Source organism: Macrosteles quadrilineatus, unplaced genomic scaffold (genome assembly GCF_028750875.1).
Source record: "Macrosteles quadrilineatus isolate MER2022 unplaced genomic scaffold, UCM_ALF_1.0 Scaffold_5__1_contigs__length_97177068, whole genome shotgun sequence".
Lineage (NCBI taxonomy): Eukaryota > Metazoa > Arthropoda > Insecta > Hemiptera > Cicadellidae > Macrosteles > Macrosteles quadrilineatus.
In genome coordinates, this window is record NW_026542598.1 from 57,096,233 (window position 1) to 57,120,717 (window position 24,485).

Here is a 24,485-nt window from a genome sequence, read left to right on the forward strand (position 1 = left end):
GTCAACAACCTTTATCATGTGTAAGCGGTGAGAGTAAATATACGGAAATGGGATTTGTACAATTTTGTTCAGAATTTAAAGGACTATAACATAATGGTTAAAAGTAGGCCTATTTAAGGTACTACCTCAACCTCTTAATTTAACACTTTATTCGGGTTGACATTTTCATTATAAAGGCGCTCTTGTCCTTTCCGTGAAACATTGAGAAACAAGGACATTAATGCGTTACCATCATACATACACACAAAAATACCGAACTTAATTAGGGAATCTGCTACGCTTTAAGCATAAAAAGGTACATATAAAATTAGTACTTTAAATCTTTGTTAATGCCATAAAATTTGATCATAACAATTTATATTTGCTTGGACCGGAGATGACTCGAAATTCTGTCGAAATGCTATCTGAATCGGTTTGCTATATGAAATGAAGTACAGTAGGCCTACTATAGACGATTTAGATTGGTAATTTGTAATAAAAATTACCAAAATAGGCCAGGAACTATTGATACATAAACAACGTTCAAAGTGTTTGAACAATTCATGATGATTTGCTGAATAAATGTTTTACTAAAATGCGTTATAGTTTTCTTAGCATAACATTTTGGAATCCAGACAGAAAAAGCAAAAATTATACAGTTAAGACATCAATTAAATTGAATAGGCCTACGCCTGTAATAAATAAGGTGCAACACCAACGATAACTAATTTGTAAATTACTGTGATGTGTTGGTACGTAAAAATGATTCTTGCTGCTACTAAAGGTTAAAAGGAAAAGAACCAGTACCGTACCAAAAACCAACGTTTACAGTTAAGAACTGTAGTACAGCCGACCAATTATATGCGTTAATCAAGGTTATTGATCTCTTGGTTTTGGATTTTCTCGTAAAAAGTTATCGGTAATCAAAGTTATTTCCCATTAATTGCTTTATTTGTACACAACTCTTAATGTAAACTTATCGGTGTCAGTTTGAAAAAAAAACCTTATACAACATAACTTTCTGTTATTTACCGGTAATAGATTACGTATTCTCTAAACAATGGTTGCTGGTATATATATTAACATTATAAGGAAATGTGACAAAAATCACACAACGTTGGGTTTTTGGACGTTTATAATTTTATTTCTTAAGTACCTAGGTAGGCCGTGTATTCTATGGAAAAGTACCGGTATCAAGGATCGTTGTCGAAAGGGTTGTTATAAATAATTGGGTAAGCATACGTACCACACGTACCCAAGAGAAGGGCTATGGGCCTATTGGCTGTATGGTCCAGCGATTGCATCACACGGTGAGTAGGAACTATTGACTTTATATAGTCAATGGTAGGAACAGAAAGTGACACATTGGAAAATCGAGTTCAGCATCATCCGTAAACCTCTGTTACAATCACCCACTGCAGTTGTAATTTTGTGCTTTACACTTTACACAACCGCCATTGAAGAGCCGTCAATGAGTGGAACATTGTTTCTAAGCTATTGGCGACGGTCATTAGTAAATTTAAGTTTCCCAGCCGTATACAACACTGATTCAATCTTGATTCAATGTCTTCTTTCTGGTTATCAAAACTCCAAAACAATTTTATACACATATTTCTGGTTCCTGACCTGGATGTGGATGATGCCTAGTTATTTAATTTACGGTTACACTATATTATTCCACTTGCGATTAATTAAATCCTTTATGTAATAAAAACGTAATCTCACTTGAATGGGATTTGCCTTCAAAACGTGATCGGAAATGGTTGTGGTGTTTGTAAACAACATTTGTAAACATTTCAGTGACAGCTAGAAAAAATAATCTTGATCCGAACAGCTGTTCGTTGTTTCATAGATGATTATGTGATACAAATTGGAAGAAAACTTGACTAAAATCGCACAAAACTGCATTTTTGAACGGCCGTAATTTTAATTACAAAGTAGTGAGACCATATTTTAATGGCTAAAGACACTCTCGCCAATCCAGTGAATACATTAAAATGACTTGGGTCTTGATAGGTACTCTCGTTTTCCTGGAGAAGATTGCGTAAAATGCCATCTTGAGTGTGTCAGACAGACAGACAGACAGACAGACAGAAATTTAGATGAGACTTGTTTCGGCTTCTTTAATGTATAAAACGTAAAAATAACCTAAAAATGTATGATTCTGAGCAATGTACAGACAAAACTCTAATTTTATTTATATAGATTGCAATTGTCTAGGCAGACCGAGCTGAATCAAGCTGAATGAATCTTGTTTCAACAAACTCTATTTAAAAACTAATTCTCTTTGTCTGTGACTAAACCAATGTTTACAAAAACCATCTGACAACAAAACATATTCAAACACAAATAAATCATATGACAAAAAGAACAGACATAGCGAAAAAAAAACAAAGTAAACCCAAACAAACAAAAGGAAAAGCCTGAGAGGAAAACACGAAAAGTCCTGATGGATACGTCCTGCAGGATGGAAAAAAAGGAATAACAAGTCCTGATGGATACGTCCTGCAGGATGGAAGAAAAGGAATAACAAGTCCTGATGGATACGTCCTGCAGGATGGAAGAAAAGGAATAACAAGTCCTGATAGATACGTCCTGCAGGATCTGCATGGAAGAAAAGGAATAACAGGAGAAAGGAGAGTGGAGAGATGTAGAGGGAGGGAGGGAGAGCGAAGATTGTGCTTCACAGTCGCAAGTCGTCCTTGCAGCTATCAGGTGAGTCAAGTTGGCATTGTTGTTTTTAAACTATGTTTTACCGTACTTCCGCCATGCTATGTGTTAGTATATTTTAGACATTTTTGCTACATAAATTAATCTTAGGAAGTTGTCCTTAATAAATTGGTTTTCTTTCACATCAGTGAAATCCAATTGAGCGGAGCGATCACGTTTCATGGTTTTTAAAAACACAAAAAAATAAAACAATGTTTATAGGTATAATACAACTATTGCATCAATTTAACTCATCAGTCTCAGAACTATCAACATCTATAACGTTTCATAAGTAAAGATGTGGACATTTCATACATGCTTTGTATCAGTATTTTTAAGTATTTTTTCTATCTTTGCTAGGTAATGTCATCTGGTGAACCAACAGTTCTAGTTAAACTAGACCAATCTTCATTTTCTCAACCTTGGCCAGATTTGGCAATTCAGGCAGAAATTAAATAATCCTGCATGGATCCATATTTAGCAGATGTAACTTTTTAAAGACTTGTCGGCTTTGAGAGAATTTTACGAATAGTTTTCTCTATACCTTAAATTTTGTACATTTAACACATGAAAAGAATCGTTTTCAAGCAAGCCAAAAATCGTTTTCAAGATTATTGGCCTACGTTCAATAATCTCAAAACTTTGTTAGAACTAGAAGTAGTTGTTCGTGCGTTTCGGGAGTTAATTGATCGTCTTAATTTCAAACAGATATTATGCAGTTTTTGAGAATGCATTCTAAAATTTTCCTTAATGTAACACTCTTATGCGGATTAGGTATTTTCTTGTAAAAAGATAACGCGAAAACTACTTTAGGCTTACTTATTCGGGCAATTATAAAGGCCTACCCCAAGTAGTTGCCAACACGTGCTGATCAATACAACATGACTATCAAGTGTGTTGCCAACACGATATTGTCATATAAAGTATTTCAAACTTTACAATAGGTTGGGAAGTATAGAATGCGTTGTTTAAATTCAGTGGTAGACCACGTGTTTTGTTGATTATAGCAAACTTACATAACACGAGAGCTCGCCCCTTGGTCAAAAATCAGCTGTTGTAAATAGTTGTAAGTAGTTCACCACACTGCCCGCCACCACTTAGTGACTTTTTAGCCCTCGCTCATTTTCCAAAAACTTGGCCTCGGGTCAAAAAGACTCACTTTAGGCCCTAGTGATGAAATATACTATTTCGTGCTTATTTTTAGTTTATTTTAATTTATAAAGGGATTCTGAACATCTACAGGATAATATCTTTCATTTGGTACCAACCGCGTGTAATTCGGTCCAGTAATTTAATATACTGTATAAGATTAATTTAACCATATGCTTTATTAGAGTTAAAAAGCGTATTAAATAGTTTGTTTATCTCTCATTTTTCATAAGATCAATATTATATATTTGTTATCAAACACATGTGAATAGGCTACATTTAGTAAACTTTGGCACACTCAAATGTTTACGCATAAAATTTCACAATAGGATAAGAAGTGTACTTGTACTGTTTAAAGTAAATAATAAGACCGCATCTTCATAATAGCCTATATTGAGATAAAAATATTGATTTGATAATATCAAAGATAATCTAGTTATTTAATACTGATTATTATTCATGTAGTTGTTTTCATTCCAAATGACATAACATACAATTTATCTTTATCTTACAAATTACATTTAATATTATTTGTTATAACCTAATTTAGATTACATAAATAAAATCTGTAAAATACTGTACCTATTCTATCAGTGGTACTTTTCAAATAACGTGTAATACTTTCTCTGTATTATTTGATCAATGGTCATCACCCGTTGCACTGTGTTTAGGTTGTATATTGGCTTGATTTTAAATACAGTATATGCTATGATTCTTTGTTTTGTTTACATTTACGTTGTTATTTTGTAACCATCATGACAACCTATAAGGCCAGTGTTAAAATTTAAAACTTCGAATTATTACTTTAAAACTATATAGGCCTTATCAAAAATTGAAATTGGTTTCGTCTAAACCTTCCAAACATTTGTCAAAACAACTTTGGTAAGTTTGGCTGAAATATGTTCAGCCGTTATTGAGTTAGTGTTAGCAAGTTTGCTACGCTCCGCTCCGCTCAATAATGGGTGCTCAAAAGAAAATATCAGTAGTGCCTGAAAAGATTAATCACTTCCATAGCATGGCTACGCAAATAAAAATGGCACAATCATGCAATTTCAGATCAGATCAGTACATTGCTTTACAATCACAGTTCACGTTTTTGGCGGATTACGTAAAAAGTATTAGCTTTTATGATTTTTTTTCATGGAGAAATGTATGCATGATATCGAGTGTTAATAATTCCATTTATTGGAGAGGTGAGAAAATCCACTTTAATGTTAGTACATTCCGCTTGGTGAAAACATCATAGACACTGTAGACCTGCAACTGTTTAGGGCCTTAGGCAAAAAAAAAAACACCTACAAATTTTTCAACGTTAAACCACCGTTGAAAAGTTAGCTTTTACTTTGGATGTTGAGGTTTAGCTCTAATTGCACCGTACTATATGTCACTGATTAAAGCTAAATAAATTTTATTTTACACAGACTGTCTTGTACAGTGTTAACTTCGTAACTGAAATAACTAAATCTCAATGGCAGTTTTGTCATTTGACTCATCACATGAATTCTGAACAACTTGGTACTCATGTAATGTTACATGTCATTCATTCATCATTAATATTAATTTCTCTATTATTTTATGTGTTTTCTCATATAATGTTTGTTAATGTTCCTAATAATGTGTTATCAGTTATTTAAAATGTTTCTCCTTGTTAATCTATGTAATTAATACGCCAACACGAAATTTGTCTTTTGAACACCTCCACCATTTCTGATTTTGACCATTGACGTCTCATTGGAAAGAGCGTGTCGCGTGGATTTGTAAAACCGCTATCTATATATCTAATTCTGTAAGCCCAAAATTTTACAATGAAATTGTGAGTGAACGGGAGGCCGTAGAAAGCTGGGAGAGGTCTCATTTTAAAGGTCTGGGCATGAAATTTTGGGGAAAATTAGCCATTTTCCTTAATTATGCACCAAAAGGTTATTACGGAATAAATTAATTCTCATTTAAATAGCATGGGAATCCAAGGTCATGTCTGCTTTGTTTACTTTAAAACATGTGGTTTAACATTATTTAAAGCATATGGTAATTTGTAATATGTACTGTAATATGTATACTACTGTATTATAAAGCTGAAATAGACTTTTTTACAATTTTAAGGATCTGAATCAGTTAGTTAATGGAGTACGATTGGTTGTGTTAAGTATGTCTGAAAAAAGTTAGAAGGAATTACTGGAGTAGGCAAAGGGAACATATTTTTGATGCCAAAATAAAACTAATATCTACAGATGCTAATATATGCCGTTTAAGTTTACAAGGATTCAATTCCCATTGTGATTAGCTCTCGCTATTCTATATAAAGCGCAAGGCCAAACCTTCACAAAAGTTGGCATTTATTTGGAAAAAAACCAATGTTTACCCAGTGGCCAGCTTTATGTTGCTTTTAGCCGGGTAAAGCGGCCAGATGATGTTAAAATACTACCAAATAAAGACCAAGGAATCTACTTTAATATGGATACTGTAAAACAGAGAGTGTTTGCATTTTACAATTTGGAGGATGACATTATCTCTATGTGTTTTTTCGAAGTGAATTTGTCTATATTCAACGAAATTTATATGTATTTAATTAATAGTCATAAAGATTAATATTGAAAATGTTCTTTAGTTGTATTACGATTAGAAAGTTTAAATTATAAACACACCGCATAAACAGTCCTTTGGAATTTTTATTTTAAACAGAGCAGACATCAAAATGCTTAATGCAGCTATGTAATAACTATCATACATATTAGGCTATAATATATAAAAATGTTAAACAATTATTCAAGTTAGGGTAACCCATGAGACTAATAATTTGTACAAAATAATTACTAGAATATTATAGGGGCCAGTGCCCCTACAAGCCACTAGTTCTAAATTTAATTCTCAAATCTTATTTTATTACATTAAACTCAGTGAAATCATTTGGTATCTTTCTTTGGACATTGACATATTGCAATATCATAATAAACATAGCCTATTTCAGAGCAAAAATAAAATTACCGTTACCTAAATTATTTGTATTTTAATTAAAGCCTAATATACCATTCGAACCGGCACGACCACCCCTCCCTGAGATTAAAGAGCTTAAATTATATTTATTCATATGTTAATCACTTATAATTGAAGAAACAAACACATGTAACTATAGCCTAGAATCTTTTCGTCCGCTTTTGGAAGCCCCGCCATTTTGTAAGTTAGGGTACCATTGTTAATCCTATAGAATTAAACCAGCATATTTGTAATTCTCTTAATAGATCTTACCTATTTATTCTTAAAGTAATTAATCTATTATAGGATTAAAATTAAGACTTAGCTCATCAGACAAATAAACAAAACATAAGATAGGAAGGATCTTTATTAAGAAAGAGAGTTCAATGTGGACTAAGTTAACAGCCAAAGGAATTTTGTAAATCTCTTAAAGAGCTCGCCAACAATAATAAATAGGCCTATACATATAGAAAGCTTACCTGTGTGTATCACTAGAAATAGTTAATCGTATATATCAACGCAGTTTAATCGTGTTTTAGCCCTTTGGATATCAACATAATTCATTGATTTATTTATTTCCTGGCATCGTACTTCTATCGCAAAAAAACAACTGGACTTTGATCGTATTTCTATCTCATTACGTTTGGAAACTAGAGGTGTATATGACGAGGGCATTGAATTTGAAACTATTTTGTACAGTATAACAAGCAGCCACTATAATGAATTACTGGCTTATAGTGGTTTGATACAACATTATTGATATGGCATAATAAATTAAGGTTGATTTAGGATCATCAACTTCTGCCTCGTAAAGTTATATTTATCTAGATTAACAATCAAATGGCAATGAAACAGGTAGAATCAAAGTGAAAGTAAATGGCACCTAATTTACTATTGCTGTTTAGTTCCTAATTCCGAAGGACAATTATTTCAGTTGTTTTCGTCTCAGATTATCCTTATGACGACATTTTAACGAAACTACGTTTCGACAATAGTGTGCAAGCCGTCGTCAAGGCAATGTCAATTAGTGGCTTACTTGCGTTTCTTTGATTTATAAACTTTAGCAGTGTTCGTGTCTCTTCATCTTATTTTACATCTACATTTTACTCTGGAATTATCACCGAACACTAGATCAACGCATCTTGAGCAGGTAAGTCACTCGGATTTCACTTATAACGATGATAGAATGCACTGAACTAACCTATTTACACAGTTACATAAAAGTGTAACAAACTTTTTCACTAACCTTAGTGAAATTTTTCATACCTATATGGATTCTCTACTAGGCGAGTTTTGAACGAATCTTCTACTATTGCTAATATTTTAAAGATATCGTCTCGGTCCATTCACTGACCACTCATTATCTTAAAGTATATTGTGTTACACAATTAATTTTTAAGAATTACATTTGGTTGCAAATTTTTGTTTTATTTAAAATATTGTGACATTATTTAGGGGACACTGAAAAGTAATGCTATGTCGCCTAAATGTATCGCTCTTATTTTGGGACGCACTTTAAGCGTGCACTTTATGAGTTAGATTATACATAACAGAGAAACACGTTACCTTACAAAAAGGTCGTCCTAAATGTGTTCAGTTTTTTGATTATTGTGATATATAATAAATCTGCAAGAGAGTACTTTTAATGCATGATTGAAGTTCTCTGGGCAACATATCATACCATAGATAAAACATACTTGCTTAGTCTGATTATACCATAGATAAAACATATAACATTACTTACTCCCTTAGTAGATTTGTCATCCTTATGTAACAGCTGAAGCCAATTTTATTGTTAGTTCTGTCTACGTCCAACTGTAGAGGTTGTGTTTTGTTTACAATTTGTTTCTTGTTATTTCAGTCATTAAAAACCTCATATTATACACTCAGAGCTGTATTAACTCTGATGGTAAGTTTTAGTCATTGGCTGCAGTTTTCTGTTCCCAAGTTGACGCAATGCATTAGGATAGGCTGTGCTTTAGTCATACATACCAAGGTGCTAAATGCAGATGTAGCCCTGCATTTTCTCCGACTGCAGACACGTTTGCTAAATCGCTAAACCGTACTTTTTATAATAGTTTTCTATGACCCGCGGCTGTTCTATGTTTTCTATATACCTACACATCCTAAAACGCTGGGTCTAACCCGAGGCCTCTACACATTATTACGTTCCAAGCGTAGAGGGTCGTCATTATCACATAGATAAAATCCACTGGTGATTGGCAGGATTTGAACCCGTGACCTTGGGAGCTGATTTTTCATTCTGGTTTACTCTAGCATGTGCTTTTCCGTGTCCGTGACGTTCGCGTGGTCGCGGGAGGCGCTCACAGGTGACGCGCCGTATCCGAAATTTCTCCGTGACCCGTTACGCAACGTCCTGTCTGTGTAGCAGTTCACAGTTCCCGCCAAGCCGCGGGTCAGCTTACCTAACTCAGTCGAGATATTGTACTTCCTCATTCGTGATCAGCTTCACCTCCGCTACCTCGTCCTCAGTCAGTGGAACACTTTCATTCAACAGCTGTTTGCATTGTTTACATTTTGTTTTGCAAAAGTTGAGGAGGGTAATTTTATGACCTCGGGATTACGTTTAGCATTACACACGTGAGCTGTTGCAGATTTAAAAAATGTCACCTCCTCTTTGATTGATAATAAGTTAAAGGTTGAAGGTAAACAAAGTATCACACTCAATTCTACGTTTGTCCTTCACTCATATTTTGGTTAAAATACGTACATAGGTAGCATCCCCATCTCAAATGATAATTATAATATATACCTAAACTGCCCGTCACTAACGATCCACTGGTACAGTATGTTAGCGTTAGGTGATCTGAAATTAAGCGTAGTTACGGTGTAAGACACATGGACATGCCAGTGGTACTGTAATCACAGTAGTAAGACAGAAACCAGCAATGACTGCAAAGGGACAACACAAGATGCTTCCTTCGGCAATTTTAATAAACTAGTGGCTTGTAGGGACATAAGTCCCTAAAAAGCTGAAATGTAAAACAACATATTGCAATTCCGGTATTTAAACAAACTCAGAATAACATTATCTATGTGTCAGAATAGGCATCCCTACACCATATCTTTTGTGTAAAAACCAGTTTGTTGTTCTTCTTTGTTTGCTTTTGTTGATGTCATTTTCAATAAATAATTTCAATCACTCCAGTGGTTTAACATGAAAAGGCAGCAAACATATCATTGTTTGCGAATAAATACTGGTTTAAATAGGTAGCTTTGGTCTTGTGGTTAATGAGGATAAATAAAAGCTTCTCCGTTTGGAATTTTAAAAATTAATTGGAGGTTCGCCTTCAGATGAATTGAAGACGCCTGCAATTTCATCTGCAGTAGGCTTATTATACCTACGACGATCCATATTTATCCTGTCTACAAACCTAAGTTCTAATTCACTGTCACCTTGTACAACCATTTCTTCCGAAGCTCTTTTGTAAATTTGTGCAAATGGATTTTCTAATAGAATTTCAGCTAGTTTTGACAATATTTCAGGTTTTAAGTCACTATTTTCTCGACGCCTTTGACGAATTTCTGTTGCTGTTGATGTGTCAATAATGTACAATTGGCCATACACGGGGTCTTCATCATGTTGAGGCAGCAAATCTGAGATTGAACGATAAATCTGTCCTTGAATTTTGAAACAGTATGGTCCTTTTCCTGGAGTATCTTTCTTACTGGCTGAAAAATAAGCAAAAGCCATCGCACTGTTGTATTGTCGAATGAATTTATACAGTTGTGGGCTCTCTTCAAACAAATTTTTAAGTTCTACATTAGTTTTTGGCTGAGGAAGGTTAATAAGTCCGTTATGGCAACATGTCATAAAATGATTATTCGTTAGTTCTTCTCTAAAATGAAGAGCACTACATTGAATGCACTCTTGGTCCAGTAATCCTGCATCATGGATATTTACATTTCTCTCGTCTACCATGGGTCTCCTAAAAAGGGGTTGTAACATATCTTGATTAAGTTCGTCATTATCTACTCTTGCTCTTTTACGCGCACTGTCATTCCTATGAACAGCTCCCGCCTTTGTGGTCTTCCCTGGCGTTCATATTAATTACAGTACTTATAATGAAAAGAATATATATCCAGCAGCCTACATACCAAAACATCTTGAATCCCTGGTGATTTTATAAAAGTATGATCGAATATGATTACTCTACGTTGTATATTCACTGCTCTAAAAAAATATTTACTTACGAAGGAATGCAAATACACCATTTTAGAACCAACAACATTTGTAGGTTATTTTAGTTGTATATATTAACACAACCTTAACCTTAAAATGTGTAGAAATATAAAGAAAACAACATCATTTAAAATAAACTTGAACATAATGATTTAAAAATAAAAACAAAACAGAAGTTAGATTTAATTTCTACTCTTTGATTATTTATACAGAATATTTATTCTATGTCGTTTATTCCTTTAACACGACAATAACGTAAAAGCATGAAAAAATAAACTTGATTATATGATTTAAATATAAACAAAGAATGGAGACGTTTTTCCGATTAATCTTCAAGATTTCAGTTTTATTATAGTATACATTTCATAGTTGACTGGTTAAAAGTAAACCAAATGCGTGTATTGATCACTGTTTTCAAGATATAGCACGATCAGCTATATTGAAGTAAACAGAAATCAGCAGTAAATGACTTCTGTTTTAATTTCAAAAGATGTAAACAAATTAAACCCCATGTTGTTTTAATGGGAAAAGTTTTATTCTGTTGCGAATTTATGGTAAAAAAATAAGAAAAATGAATAGTTTTCCCTCAAAATTCACGTCAAGACCTTTAAAATAAGACCCCTCCCATCCTTCTACGGCCATCCAGTCACTCACAATTTCTTTACAAAAATTTGACTTACGGAATTATATATATAGATAATCGAAATGTGTAAATTTTATAAACACATACTAGCTCTTTAGCATTATATTAGGTCATTTGATTTGGTAGGAATATGTTAAAATACTATATAGTACTAGCTAGATATCACTGATAGATATTATTAATTACAAATGTTCCAATTACCGATTGAAATTGGGATCGCCACCTAGGTGTGTATTTTAGCCCAAACATGAGCGAGGATGGGTGTAGAATACTTAAAAGCATTGTGTAGCTTTTTAGTGACTAAGCACTTTGCCCCAAAACAGGTGCACTATTTGGATTTTAAAAGTATTTTGCAATTACGAAACAAACAGTGACGCAGGCAACGCTGGATTGTCGATGCTCATCGCATTTCTCCAAGCCTTCCCGGAAATCTTTGCGATCTCGCCGATCTCTGACATTTCTATACAGTGTCAGCAACCCAGTCAGCAACCTACATATCTCATACATAAACAGCTGTTTGGTCGTTAATGTGGAGTATTTGTAACAAAACATGGTTTACTACATGTAATGATAGACTTAGGACACAGTTAACGCATAATTTACATGAGCACACCTCTCGTCGCTTACAGCTCCGTATGATCTCTTGGACATAGGTCATGACTTGTATGTTATCTAACGTTATTCTGTACTAAAACTTCCTGCTCTGAAGTCAGTACGTGAGCTTTTCAACCATTAGCTTAGGATGTAACCGATAAAGAGTATTTTTAGTAAACATTTTAACAACAAATGCTGAAATGCTAGGTTTAAAAATAGTGGGTTCATCTTTTTCCTCAAAATTAGAGAAGTCACTGGTGGATAGGGTGGGACTTTATCTTCTGAATATTCAGGATTTATCTAAATGGTAACATCAAACAATTTTGAAATTTTGTGCAATTTTCGCAATCATTAACGAGTAGGCTCTTAGCAAGCAACTTAACCCATCAGTAGTTAGGCTATACGAAAGAGCTTTTTATCATGATTAGATTTATAGTAAATGGTTGTATTGTTGCTAAACACCATTGTCAGCAAATAAACTGATTTTAAAATATTTTAGTCGTAATCCGCAAACTATGCTTATGTATATAGGGCTGCGTAGCTGAGGGGTACTGTATACTTTAGCCCAGGGTATGGATTAAAAGAGTAGACAGTCATACTATGTGCTGGGTTATAGTGCTCCCCTAGCAATCAAAAGATCACCGGTTTGATTCTGACGACAGCCAGTAGCTTTTTGATGACTCGAATCTGGACCCAGTTGTCCTTTATAATTGGGCAGTAATGTTCCTATGTTAGAAGTGCTCTATGTATACTCTCTACTGCCTGCCATCTGTACATAAAATCATATGTTGTATTAATTGCTAATACTCTATTTACATTTTTGTTTACATTTTGTCAGTTCTTTGAAAATCGTGTTCACTATAGGTAAAGTAATAATTAAATTAGTCTTAGTAAGTGATAAACGTAAACAAGGTTTCTCACTCCACTACTCATTATAAGACTTTTTACAGTCATACACGGAAAGTATCCAATCCGGGAGATTTTTTAAACCAATTCAATAATTAACCAAGGAAGAACTGCAACTGCACCATGATCTCTCAAACCCAACCTCCTTCTTATGTAAAACTTATTCTAGTTCACATGTACACTAATTATAATGCATCTACTGTATATAGATCCAATGAGAGACTACTAGTTCTACAATTTCCTCGCTGTCCAATTGCTGGTTTGTTGGTTACACTGACACAAACCCAAATTACATATATGAGAGGAGGAAAGTAAGCAACGCCACAGTTCACAGAGTCTGTTTATGCTGCACAGTTTATGTAACAGGAAATCTCGCAGTGGTCATGAACTGATGCAGACCCAAGACAACTGTTATACCATAACTGATGTAATCCAACCGGTTCCCGCTCTATAAATTTGGAGCATTCCTCGCCGAAAATAGGTGGGTCTTTTTGTGACTAAACAAACGATCGGACCTAAACTGTTGTTTGTTATCTAACGGATACTTTAACACTCTTTGAGGCTGCAGTGTGAAGCGGTGCAAGTACTTCTTAGCGCAATGTGGTCACTTGGATCTTTTTGTCGCCAGATTTATCCGAACCGTTTAGTACTGGAGATAGATAGACGATTAAGGTTTCCTAGTATGTTCCCCTTTTTGTAAAAAGGATTTGATAACAATGTTACAAATTCAAGAGAATGAATAGCGTTTTCTAAAACATACGCAAGATAATCTTTTGTATTGATATTTAAATTAGTTCCATTGCTGTTTTTTGAAGTGTCTTAACTTCTCAACTATAGACTGATGATCGACACATCTCTAGTCATCTGTAGACAATAATCAAGTTCCAAATTACATTTCCCATGTCAAGGTGATGCCAGTGAATGTGGGGTACATTCGAGGACTCGTGGCAATCGCAATTATTGTAACTGACCATTGCACAATACTAGCATACAAGCGTTGTACTACACCTGTACTACCATGGTCGGGATGCCTCCCTCTAAGATGTATTTTCTGATAAGGTTATACTAGACTACTTATATAATTGATAATATGTTGAATTTTTATCGCCCTTTGATTCTGTTACAAATTAAGGAATATTGTCTTGTCAATGAACCTTAAAACTATACAATCAATTAGCTAGGTCATTAGCTTTAAATACATACATTCATGTGGTCGCCATTTGAAAGTAGAGTATTAAGGTATTCAAATTCCATAAGAATTACATTATCGTTAGGACAGTTCCGTTGGGAAATTGGTCGTCTTCTTGTGAAGAAACCCGGAGTTTGCTGGTCTCAAAAATTTTAAGACGAAGGTTCCACGTACAAAAACTTTAAACTCTTTTAAAGTTTTGTGCTTGACGATTGATTAAACTCAATGAAGTAGCAAACTTCAATTTTGAGAGACGAAGTTGTACAACTTAATTCACGTGAACGTGTTTGTGTTAGTCTGTTAATTCTTTAACAAGCATGTTCCGCTTGCAAAAGTTTTTTGGCACTCTTCACCATAAGACATACGTGTGGTCATAATTTACCAACAAAAAACATAACAACAATGTTAGTAATGATACGTTGCAATATTAATAAGAGAAAAATAAAGTTGCGTATTATGAATGGAGCTTGGAGCTCAGTTTTCAGCCTCAAGAAGTTCAAAATTATAAACATAGTTTTGTATTGTATGACAATAATAACTATTATTTGCCATGAGAAGAACGTCTACTTGAAACTAAAACCCGGGCAAGGTCAGGCGTTTTATTTACAATTTTACTCAATCATCTCAAAATAATGCTTCAGCTATAGAACGGTATAATGCGGCCCTGTAGAAGGAATTAACGCTCTATGAATACCAAATCCCTTTCTAACAGCTAGTGCTATTTTTTATACAAGAAGTAAACACCAACATGTTAAATGACTTCACCTCAAGGAGATTTGTTTTGACATCTTGGTTTCGATTTCGACAAAATTGCACTCCCTCAACTGGGCAGTTTACATCAGTTGTCCTTGATATTTCCCTCCTATCTTCTTTCACTTGTAATTCCAATCACATTACAGTAATTCAACTCTGGAGTACTTGCGGGTGTTGGTCATTTGGTCTTTACTTTCAACCGAGGTTAATTTGCTGAATGACTTCTTTAGATTGGCAATATTCCTTATAGTAAAATGGTAGAAATCCTTACATTTTATCACTTCATAAAGGAAGCGTCACACTTTGTTACCTACGTATTTTAGTGTAGAAGTAAAATAAAGTAAAACAGCATATTTTTTAGCTTTGTTACTATATTAGCCAGTAACAAAGCTAAAAAATATGCTGTTTTACTTTATTTTACTGTTGTTTTACAGCTGTTTATTTAGTCAGCACTATTTATTTTTCACTCAATTATCAAGTCTTTGTCCGGAATCGCATGGCGACCTCTGATTACCATAAACGAGCACTACAACTATTCCGCCACCGAGCTTATTTATTTCTTAATTTCTTATAACTTACTGTGTTTGCATTTTAATTTCATTTTCTTATCAAATAATTGTTTTACTTTCACTTTGCTCCGTAAGTTAGGCACCCACATTTGTAAAAAATAACAAAAAGCTATTATGTTATTTGAATATAGGAACGCATTTTACTGATTATTACAGGGTAGCTGTTCTAGTGCTCGCCAAACATTCAGAAGGTAGGTAGCCGATTTGTTTTTGATGAAAGCTAGCACAATAGTTGCTGGTCATTGCTGGTAGCAGTATGTTAGACTCGTTATGTTTCAAGTTTGTTTCGTTTTGTTCATCATAATTATGACGCAACCATTTACGAGTAAATAAATCATATTTGTACTGATCTAAATATGACGATACAAGAGCGTAAAAACCAACAATCCGGATGAAAAAGAATTAAAAGACCGATTAAGTTGTAACCTGTCATTCATTGGTTATTCGTTATAATTACTGTACGTCAAACCAGCCGGGTCCTCCCCGCGCTTTTGCACCTGATTCCCGCCAAGACACTAACCTAGTTCCAGCAGGTGCCTCACTCTCGAGGAGGCAATTACGTCGTTGTATAACCTGGGAAGAGTCCTGCCTTGTGATGCAAGTGACGAAAGTTCAATGTGTCATGTAATTGACGCTTCCCGTAAACCCGAGCAATTTCACTTCTGACCTTATATCCTCGGATTATCTGCAGTGCGAACGAGTGCGGATTAATTAGGTTTTTTCTATTATTACACATACTTTCGGTCGGTATCCATTATATCCAACGTTCACTTGGGAACCCGAACCAGTTATGTGATTTTGAACTGCGGTTGATGAGTGGGAAAAGTAGCTTGCAATTTATGATGGAACATTCTCCAGGAAATTTGAAGTAGGGAAACAATTGATCTTTTGGTCCTCTTTATTGAAGCTACATAAAACAATATATATCTAATAAAATGGTGATGTATACGTCCTTAGTATAAATCTAAAGAAGTATTTATTGCCTTTTGCTACCAGCGTTTTCCAAACTATAGGGTGATTAGAAGCAGTTTAGAAGGGCCGTAGGGTCCCATTACAGGACGTAGCTATTATGTTAATTACCACCATTAACACCTAAAGTAATTTGAAACATTTTTCATTGCTTTATGGGTCTGCAAATACCCATCCTTAACCTACAAACCGGGTAATTTGTCATTATTCCAAAAACTCAACTTGAAAATATAATTTTGAAAGTAGCACGCTCTATGAGTAGTTTATACAGTATTTGCATAAGAAATTGGCTACAGCGGATAAATATGGATGAAATGTCCTAAGGTATTCAATAGTCATGGCAACAAACGTGGAAATGCAACGATGTCTACTTGTTGGCACAGTATCTGTAGACAAAAATAGCATAATCTCATGAAATATGTTTTATTCTATAAATTTTAGTATTTCAATTACAAGATAAACTATTAGCTTGATGACGATTCACAAGTTTTTACTGATGAAATGCAGTAATATCATTTCACAAAATACCAGTGACCCAACAACTTCAAATTTGACATGACTGTTCTTTTGTTTGAAATCATTGCACTTCAAAACCATACTAATACACGATTCTTCTCTATTGAAAAGAAGCCGGAACCGATGTTGTAGTGGCGTCACACGTTCACAAAGCATGTTCTCGTATGCTAATCTCGATTTGAAGATAACCAAACATTTCCCTGAGGGCGATTCAGATGCAGATTCAGCAATTGTTACGTAAACTTTTCGGAGAAAGTATTATATCCAACAGTATTTATTTAACTGGTCGTAAGCTAACTGTTATTGCTGAAAGTAATTATACCTACTATTTGGTCGCCTATTGTGTGAGGTACCTAATGATTGTGATTGCTATGTCCTGACGTTTTATTGCGTTACAGAATTAAGGAGTTTATTTGCTTGATTACTAAAATAGTGCTAGTAACGCGGCCGTAGTAAACTTACGCAAAGCTCAACCCAACAATTAAAACTAACCATCAACAGCATTTTAAAGATTGTGAATAATAATTAGTCTTTTATAATTTCTTTATGACTATCTTAATCATATATTATTGCTATATGCACTAAGGGATTGGCTTTGATTTTTTAAGGTTAACGGATTGCACTACGAATATCCTGTTTACTGATTATAAGTGCTCAGTGATTACAAATTTCATTGCACTAAAAAGTCAGAAATAAATAAACAGAAAGGTTTGTGGAAACTATCAAATAACAATACTTTCAAAAAGTGATTGCGCTCATACTTAACTTTCATCAGACCTAAATTGAATCAACTTCACCTTTTTAAAATAATATTTGAAGCGAAATAAACAAATATTTAACTATATCTCATTTATATCACTATCGTATCTGTTAAGTATATGGACACAGTATTTATTATTCTCACCTAACACGATAAACAAAATATTACAGTAACTGCAGTAAGAACTCACGGAATGAGAAAAATATTATTGACCTTATAGATTATTTCTTGAAATCCCATTGAATTTTTATTTTAAATGACACAACCATTGTTGTATTCAACATGCACTTCTCCACCTACCTCTACATTTGAATGTGTTACAGGTGATGCATAAACATAGAGCATTATCTAATACCTCTAATGACGCATTCCAGAGAGTTGAGGTTGGTTACATGACCAGCAACCGAGGTAACAGAGGTCGCAAAGGACACGGGTGAGGTCTCGACCTCTAAGGGTCAGTGTTGGGGTCGGCAGGTTTCATCTTAAAGTGAGGAGGGGGGAGGTTTGGTTAGAGAGAAGTTGGCAAGGTGCAAAGCGATCAAAGTATTTTTTTTTCGATGAAACCGAATCTTTTTTTGTAGTTTAAAAACTCATTCAACTAAATGGCTGATGAACTTAAAAATTGTCCTCGGGACTAAAGAAAGAATAAATGTGATATTTTGTTCCATAACTATATAGCGTTGGCTTAAGTTTGATGTCTTCATAATTAGAGAAGTAATGAGAATTAATCTGAGTAAAAGCTCCCACTTTCCCTAATACTAATGGGTTTTTAAGAAGCAGTGTAATAGTTATTATAGATGATGATGTAACTCAGACCATGAAAAATTATGTAAAACGTTTACTAATACTACCATTTAAATATTACGTAAAGTACAGTTACGGCCAAAGAAGAACAGTTAATTATCGTATTAAATCAGGAATGTAGTTTTATGATACTCCGTGTAGAGAATATTGTTTATGTGATCATTTATTAGAATAACATTTTACCTAAGATTGGCTACTTTATCCTGTAAATAAATAAGATTTGTAATACAGTATCCTATCGCAGGACCCTTTAGCAAAATCGTTAACAACTATGTTGGTTATAACAAGCGGAAGCTCCGTTCATCCTTCTTTTCTCTCTTTCTCGAGTTCATCCTAAGTGACCTTGACCTTGGTCAGCAAAGGATTAACGGAAGGGATCTGACGAACACCGAGTTCACCGTCCAGACCAAGGCCAGAGAGAAAGGGGGAAAGTAATTATGTAGGTTATTACCAGAGAGTCATATTAGGTCAATAGTACAGACTTATACAAAACTGGGCGAATATTTTTCAACTCTAAAACAAATACGAATGAAAAACGATTTTAGTGACTTGATGATGTTGAATATGGTCATCCTTCTTTTGTGTCACGACAATTGACCGAAAGGCCGATAACATTTAGGTACAGTTTTCAAACATATTAAGAGAGTAGAGACATTGACTATAGAGAGTACACCGTGTCTCATAATACCCAGCATTAAGTCAGCTCACGAGCTTTATAGTCACTTTGCCGCCATCATTAACTATTGGATATCATTGTTGGGTAGACGTTCATCTACATTCTACATGGACCAATTGCAGACATTTTTTTAGAAAAAGGAAACTCAGTTGAATAAGCCACTTACAGAGCTTGCTACAGTCCAAACTCTGTTTTTGTTACTTTAATTCGTTGAAGTGACATAAAAATGTTACAGTTTATAATAAGTTGTCATTTCAGTTTATGATCGACGAAAGTCTGCGTATCCGATACGAATCAGTAACTTATATTGTCAGCGGCTTAATTCATTGTTATTCTTATTATTATCTTGTCACATCTTTAACGTGATAATTTAATGTATAATACAAGTATCAATAGTCAACTGCTACAATGTATTTATATTAGTGTGATTATACGTGTAATACTACTGATACAATGCGGTCTGTGTGCTAGTTAGTAAACTTATCTTCGATTATTGTCGACCAATTTAATTTAAGGACTAAACAATTATACTATGTGTTGACGTGAACATTCACCTGCTAGTGGACCCTTGCTGTTCCTTGGTAACGACATTGTCTGTTCCAGGATGACGACGACGCGGGTGCTGATGTCTGGGTGTTGGCTGGGGCTGACGGATCCCAAGGGGTACGTGTGTCCTCTGGGAGCGGACATCCAGGGAGTGGCTCGACGGGAGCTGCGGGAGGACGAGAGCGCCCGGGGTCAAGCGCTGCGGCAGCTGCAGGACTGGATATCCAAGAACAGAGACCTCCATAACTGCAGAACTGGTGAGTGGAAGTGCTGAGCAGTATTCAAGGTTGTCGTCGATAAAGAGGAAAATATTGTATATCCTTTAGACTTACCGAAAGAGGTAACAAGAAAACGACAAGAGTAGTAATTATCGTTAAAAAAGATAAGATCGGTAATTATAGTAAAAGATTAGTAAACAAAGACACCTTTTAAAATATTTGAGACACCATTTGTATTCGGTTTGAGAGCATTCTTTTTCAAAAATACCTTGCTGCAGAAGTAAAACCTTACTGTTTTAGACAATTTTAAGGATGGCTGAGTTATACTGTATAGTTCGGCCGCTTAGAAAGCGACCTCCTCCAGCATTGGTTTAGCATTAGCGCGCAGGTCGTTTTCTAAGTACTATAGTATAGTGTTGCCCACCTCTAACGAAGAATAAGTTAAATTAATGTAACTCAAAAGTTTAAAAGTATAGATAAAACCTTTGACTATTAATACAACTAGACATTTCATTCCCATGTTAAATTTGTAGCCACCGACTGAATGTGCTGATCTAAATTACTGATTTGTGTAGAATACACAATCTTATTAAAACAATTCAAACTAATGGAATGACTTATTGTGATTGTGAGCTATAGCTACTGTTATTGCCATGCAACTTGGCCAACAACAAAAAATAAGGTAAAATAGAGTTTTAGCCACTAGCACATTCTGTGACTGGCTCACACAACTACGTTCTTGTTTAACAATAGTTATTTGTGCAACTAGTGAGAAAAGTGAGCAATTGACTCACTCGAGAGAAATCCTTACTCACGAGCCGTAGGCGAGTGAGGAATGGTTTCTCGAGTGAGGCAATTGTACTTTGAACTCGAGTTGCACATTATACTTTTCCTACAGTTACTATAAAACAAATAAATTGGTGAAGAAACATAACCTTATTTTTCACAGAAGTGAACTTTTAATATAACATTTAATGTGAAATGACAAATACAACAGTACAACAGCTGACCAGCTGATTTACAGCCAGTGCTGCCATCGTATTTCGTGCGCATACGACGTTGCCTGCATGTTACGCGCTCACTATTTCATGCCTTCTCGTTGCAAATCTGGAGTGAGACAAAGTAATTAGAGTGAGACAATGTTAACACTGATGAGCGAATTGGCCACTTTGCTCTCTCAAATCAGTGAGAGAACATGTACATTGTTAGGTAACTGTAGGAAAAAAAAAATATGGTTACAGCTGGTCCGTAAAACCATAAACAAAAATAATTGTAAAACTCTGAATTTACTATTGGAATTTAACTATGTATGAAATGTTTGCCATAAGTTTACTGCGAACGACAATAACAAGTTTAGCCTAAAAACTAGATTCCCCTTTAGATATTTTCAAGATATATTCTTCGTTCTGTCACATTTTTAATGGAGGGATGACTAGGGCAGTTGCACATCTGGGCAGTTCTGCACATCAAGAAAGGGATCAACCTACGCCTTCGACACGTAAATCACTTTCCCTACTATGAAATATGGATCCACTTCAACAGCGGAAGACGGGTCGAGTTAAAATGCCAAAACTAAAAACTATCTCGAGAAATTATGCTGTTTTCAACATAAATTTCTTATGAAAACCTCATTTAAATCCGTAAATTTTTCTCCGAGTATAATAAACACAAACAATTATGTTCTCGTAAGTCTCTATGTCTTTTCTTTTCATCCACAGTAAATTAGTGACATAACTTAATGACAGCGAGTATTCACAGAGAAAGTGAAAGATTCTTCTGCAGTAATAAAGAACAGGTCTGCCATTTCCTTGCTCGCACCTCCCGCATTTCCCGTAGTAGGTAGTGGACTTGATTGATTCAACAGTACATCGGCTTGTGCGGATGTAGGTTCCCTACATGGCAACTGAGAACTGATTGCCGATCACTAGCACAATAGAGTGGTTTCATTACATAAAATATTACATAACTGTTATAGGTAGTACAGTACCATAGATCAAGTGTGCTAAATAGGCTACCTAGTGGATGGACCAGTTGAAGCCAATATTGAGGTAAATATTGTTCAGTTCATGTAAACGTTGGCGTTTTTGTTTTGCCAATATTTCCTTTTTCAAACTATTAGTTTATTTATCCATACTAGTGGTCGTCCAGTGGTCGAAAACTCGACCAAAAATATGTAATGTGCACTTGACTATAGGAGACTGAAGTAGACATTCCATCAATGGATCAGCTGTTGCATTTTTCTTTTTAAATAAAAAAAACATGTATTTGAGAGAGCCAGTCACAGAATTCATGTCTAAAATCATATTTTCTACCTTATTTTTCCTGCTGACAAAGTTGATTGGTCATAACAGTTGCTATAGCTCCTATAATGAGTCATTACATAAGTTTGACTTCGTAAAAAGATCGTTTATTCAACAGAAATCTTTCATTTTGATCAGCGCAATCTGTTGGTGGCCCAACTACGACTAATTTAATTTAAAACCTGGTGACAACTTTAACATGGGGGATGGAATTCCTACGGTAGTTGTAAGTCAAATACAGGCTTCCCTATTTTAACCCCACGCTGTAAATAAAACATGTGATTGTAATTTCTCCTTTTGTTTTGATTTTCTGTTTATATTTCGTTGTTATTTCGTCACCAGCATGGCAACCATTATATCCATGTTAATTTTTCCAAAATTTTAAACCCATTTTTTGGGCTTATTTTAAGGCCTATTTTAATTCATAAAGGGATTCTGCACATCTACAGGAAAATATCTTTCCAACAGTATGCGTAGATTTTCTCTGAGATGCACACGAGCTGAGAAAAAAGGTTTTAAAGAAACATGCTTGCCTATTAATATATAGTTTACGAACAGCTCTATAATTGGTGCATTTAGCTATTGGTACAGTAGTTAGTTGCTAGGAGAAGGCAAGGTCTCCTGACATTTCGGTCTTTTACACGTACTGCTTACCCTCATAGTCTCTCAGCAAGTCCTACAATTTGTGCTCAATAGACCATGAAAGTCGGGCTCCGATTTGTCGAGATTGTCAGCAACAATGTTCCACAAGGGGATTTTGATCTTTAACAGCTGATATTACATAGTATGATGCTATGATATAATGCCCACTGATACTAACTAAAATGTTGCAAAACATCTGATTCAACGGCCGAGCAGATGGTAAATGTGCATTGTCAAATAATTACAGTTGGATTTTTTTTAGCTAGAAGCGGTTAAGGTGTGTCGGAATATCTTTGAAGATGAACCTAGTTGGCAGTAGTGCAATCATCTTACTAATATTATAAATCTGAAAGTTTGTGAGTTTGTGTGTATGTTTGTGTGTTGCTCAATCACGCATAAACTGAAATTTGGCATGATGATAGCTCACATTCCCGATTAACATTTAGGCATATTCTTATCTCAAAAATCCTTTCGGGCTCCACCACAGTGGCTCTGTAGTTTCCCATGGTAACCTTATGAGTATTCATATTTAAAGGGAATTAAAGAATTTAGTCTGCTGTTTCAACTTTACAAGTTGGTTCTATAATATGCAATAGGATTAAAAATGTATAAGGTTTCCCAACAGGGCGCAGCACTATTATTATTTAGTTTTTGCATAAATTACAACAGCTAATTTGAACTAAGGAGCAACAAAAAACTGTGATACACAAGGAGAACTGTCAAAGTAGGATTGTTTACAGTTAGGTTTGAGTTTTTAATTTAATGAGTAATTTGTGATATTGTGTGACTGTTTGATAGGCTAATTTACTCTTTTCTATTGTTTAGGTGCAGTGGTAGAACATTATGGCAATGGTAGATGTGTTAAACTATATCATACCGTAAATTTATGAACCAAATTTTATCAAACTGTGTCCTCCCCCCATTGCAAACGCAAAGCTTGAGTATAACTGCAATAAGCATTTTATACTTATATGAAAACCCCGTACGAAGGGCGGGTGGCTGAATTTTTATTTCAGGATTAGTGTTGCCTACAGTATTATTTTGAGGCTTCTGATTGGTTGAGGGAACATCATTACCGCGACGATACAATTGATGCCATCGGCCTCGGTGGTGTAGTGAATTGAGTGCTGGGCTGATGATCCGAAGGACCCGGGTTCGAATCCCACCCGTAGCACTATTTTTTTGTATTGGATTTTTTCATTATCAACAAGTTTGGTTGGTTTGGTTAGGTTATGACGGTTTAATTTTATAATTAAAACATTACGAAATTGAATTTGACCCATTTATAGTTTTATTTTATGAACATATTTTTTTTTCGGTTAAACCTTCATTTGATTTTTCATTATAAGCAAGTCTGGTTAGTTTGGTTAGGTTATGATAGTTTAATTT

At 34.8% G+C, this 24,485-nt stretch overlaps 1 protein-coding gene across 1 annotated transcript in view; it reads left to right on the forward strand.

Annotated features, from left to right (window-relative positions):
* Positions 1-2,673: 2,673 nt before the first annotated feature.
* Positions 2,674-24,485, forward strand: part of LOC128994865 (clavesin-2) — a 29,499-nt gene continuing 7,687 nt past the window's right edge. The window contains exons 1-2 of the mRNA XM_054419686.1: positions 2,674-2,694; positions 19,994-20,193. Of these exons, the coding sequence (XP_054275661.1) occupies positions 19,995-20,193 (199 nt within the window). The 5' untranslated portion in view covers positions 2,674-2,694; position 19,994. The remainder of the gene's footprint in view (positions 2,695-19,993; positions 20,194-24,485) is intronic.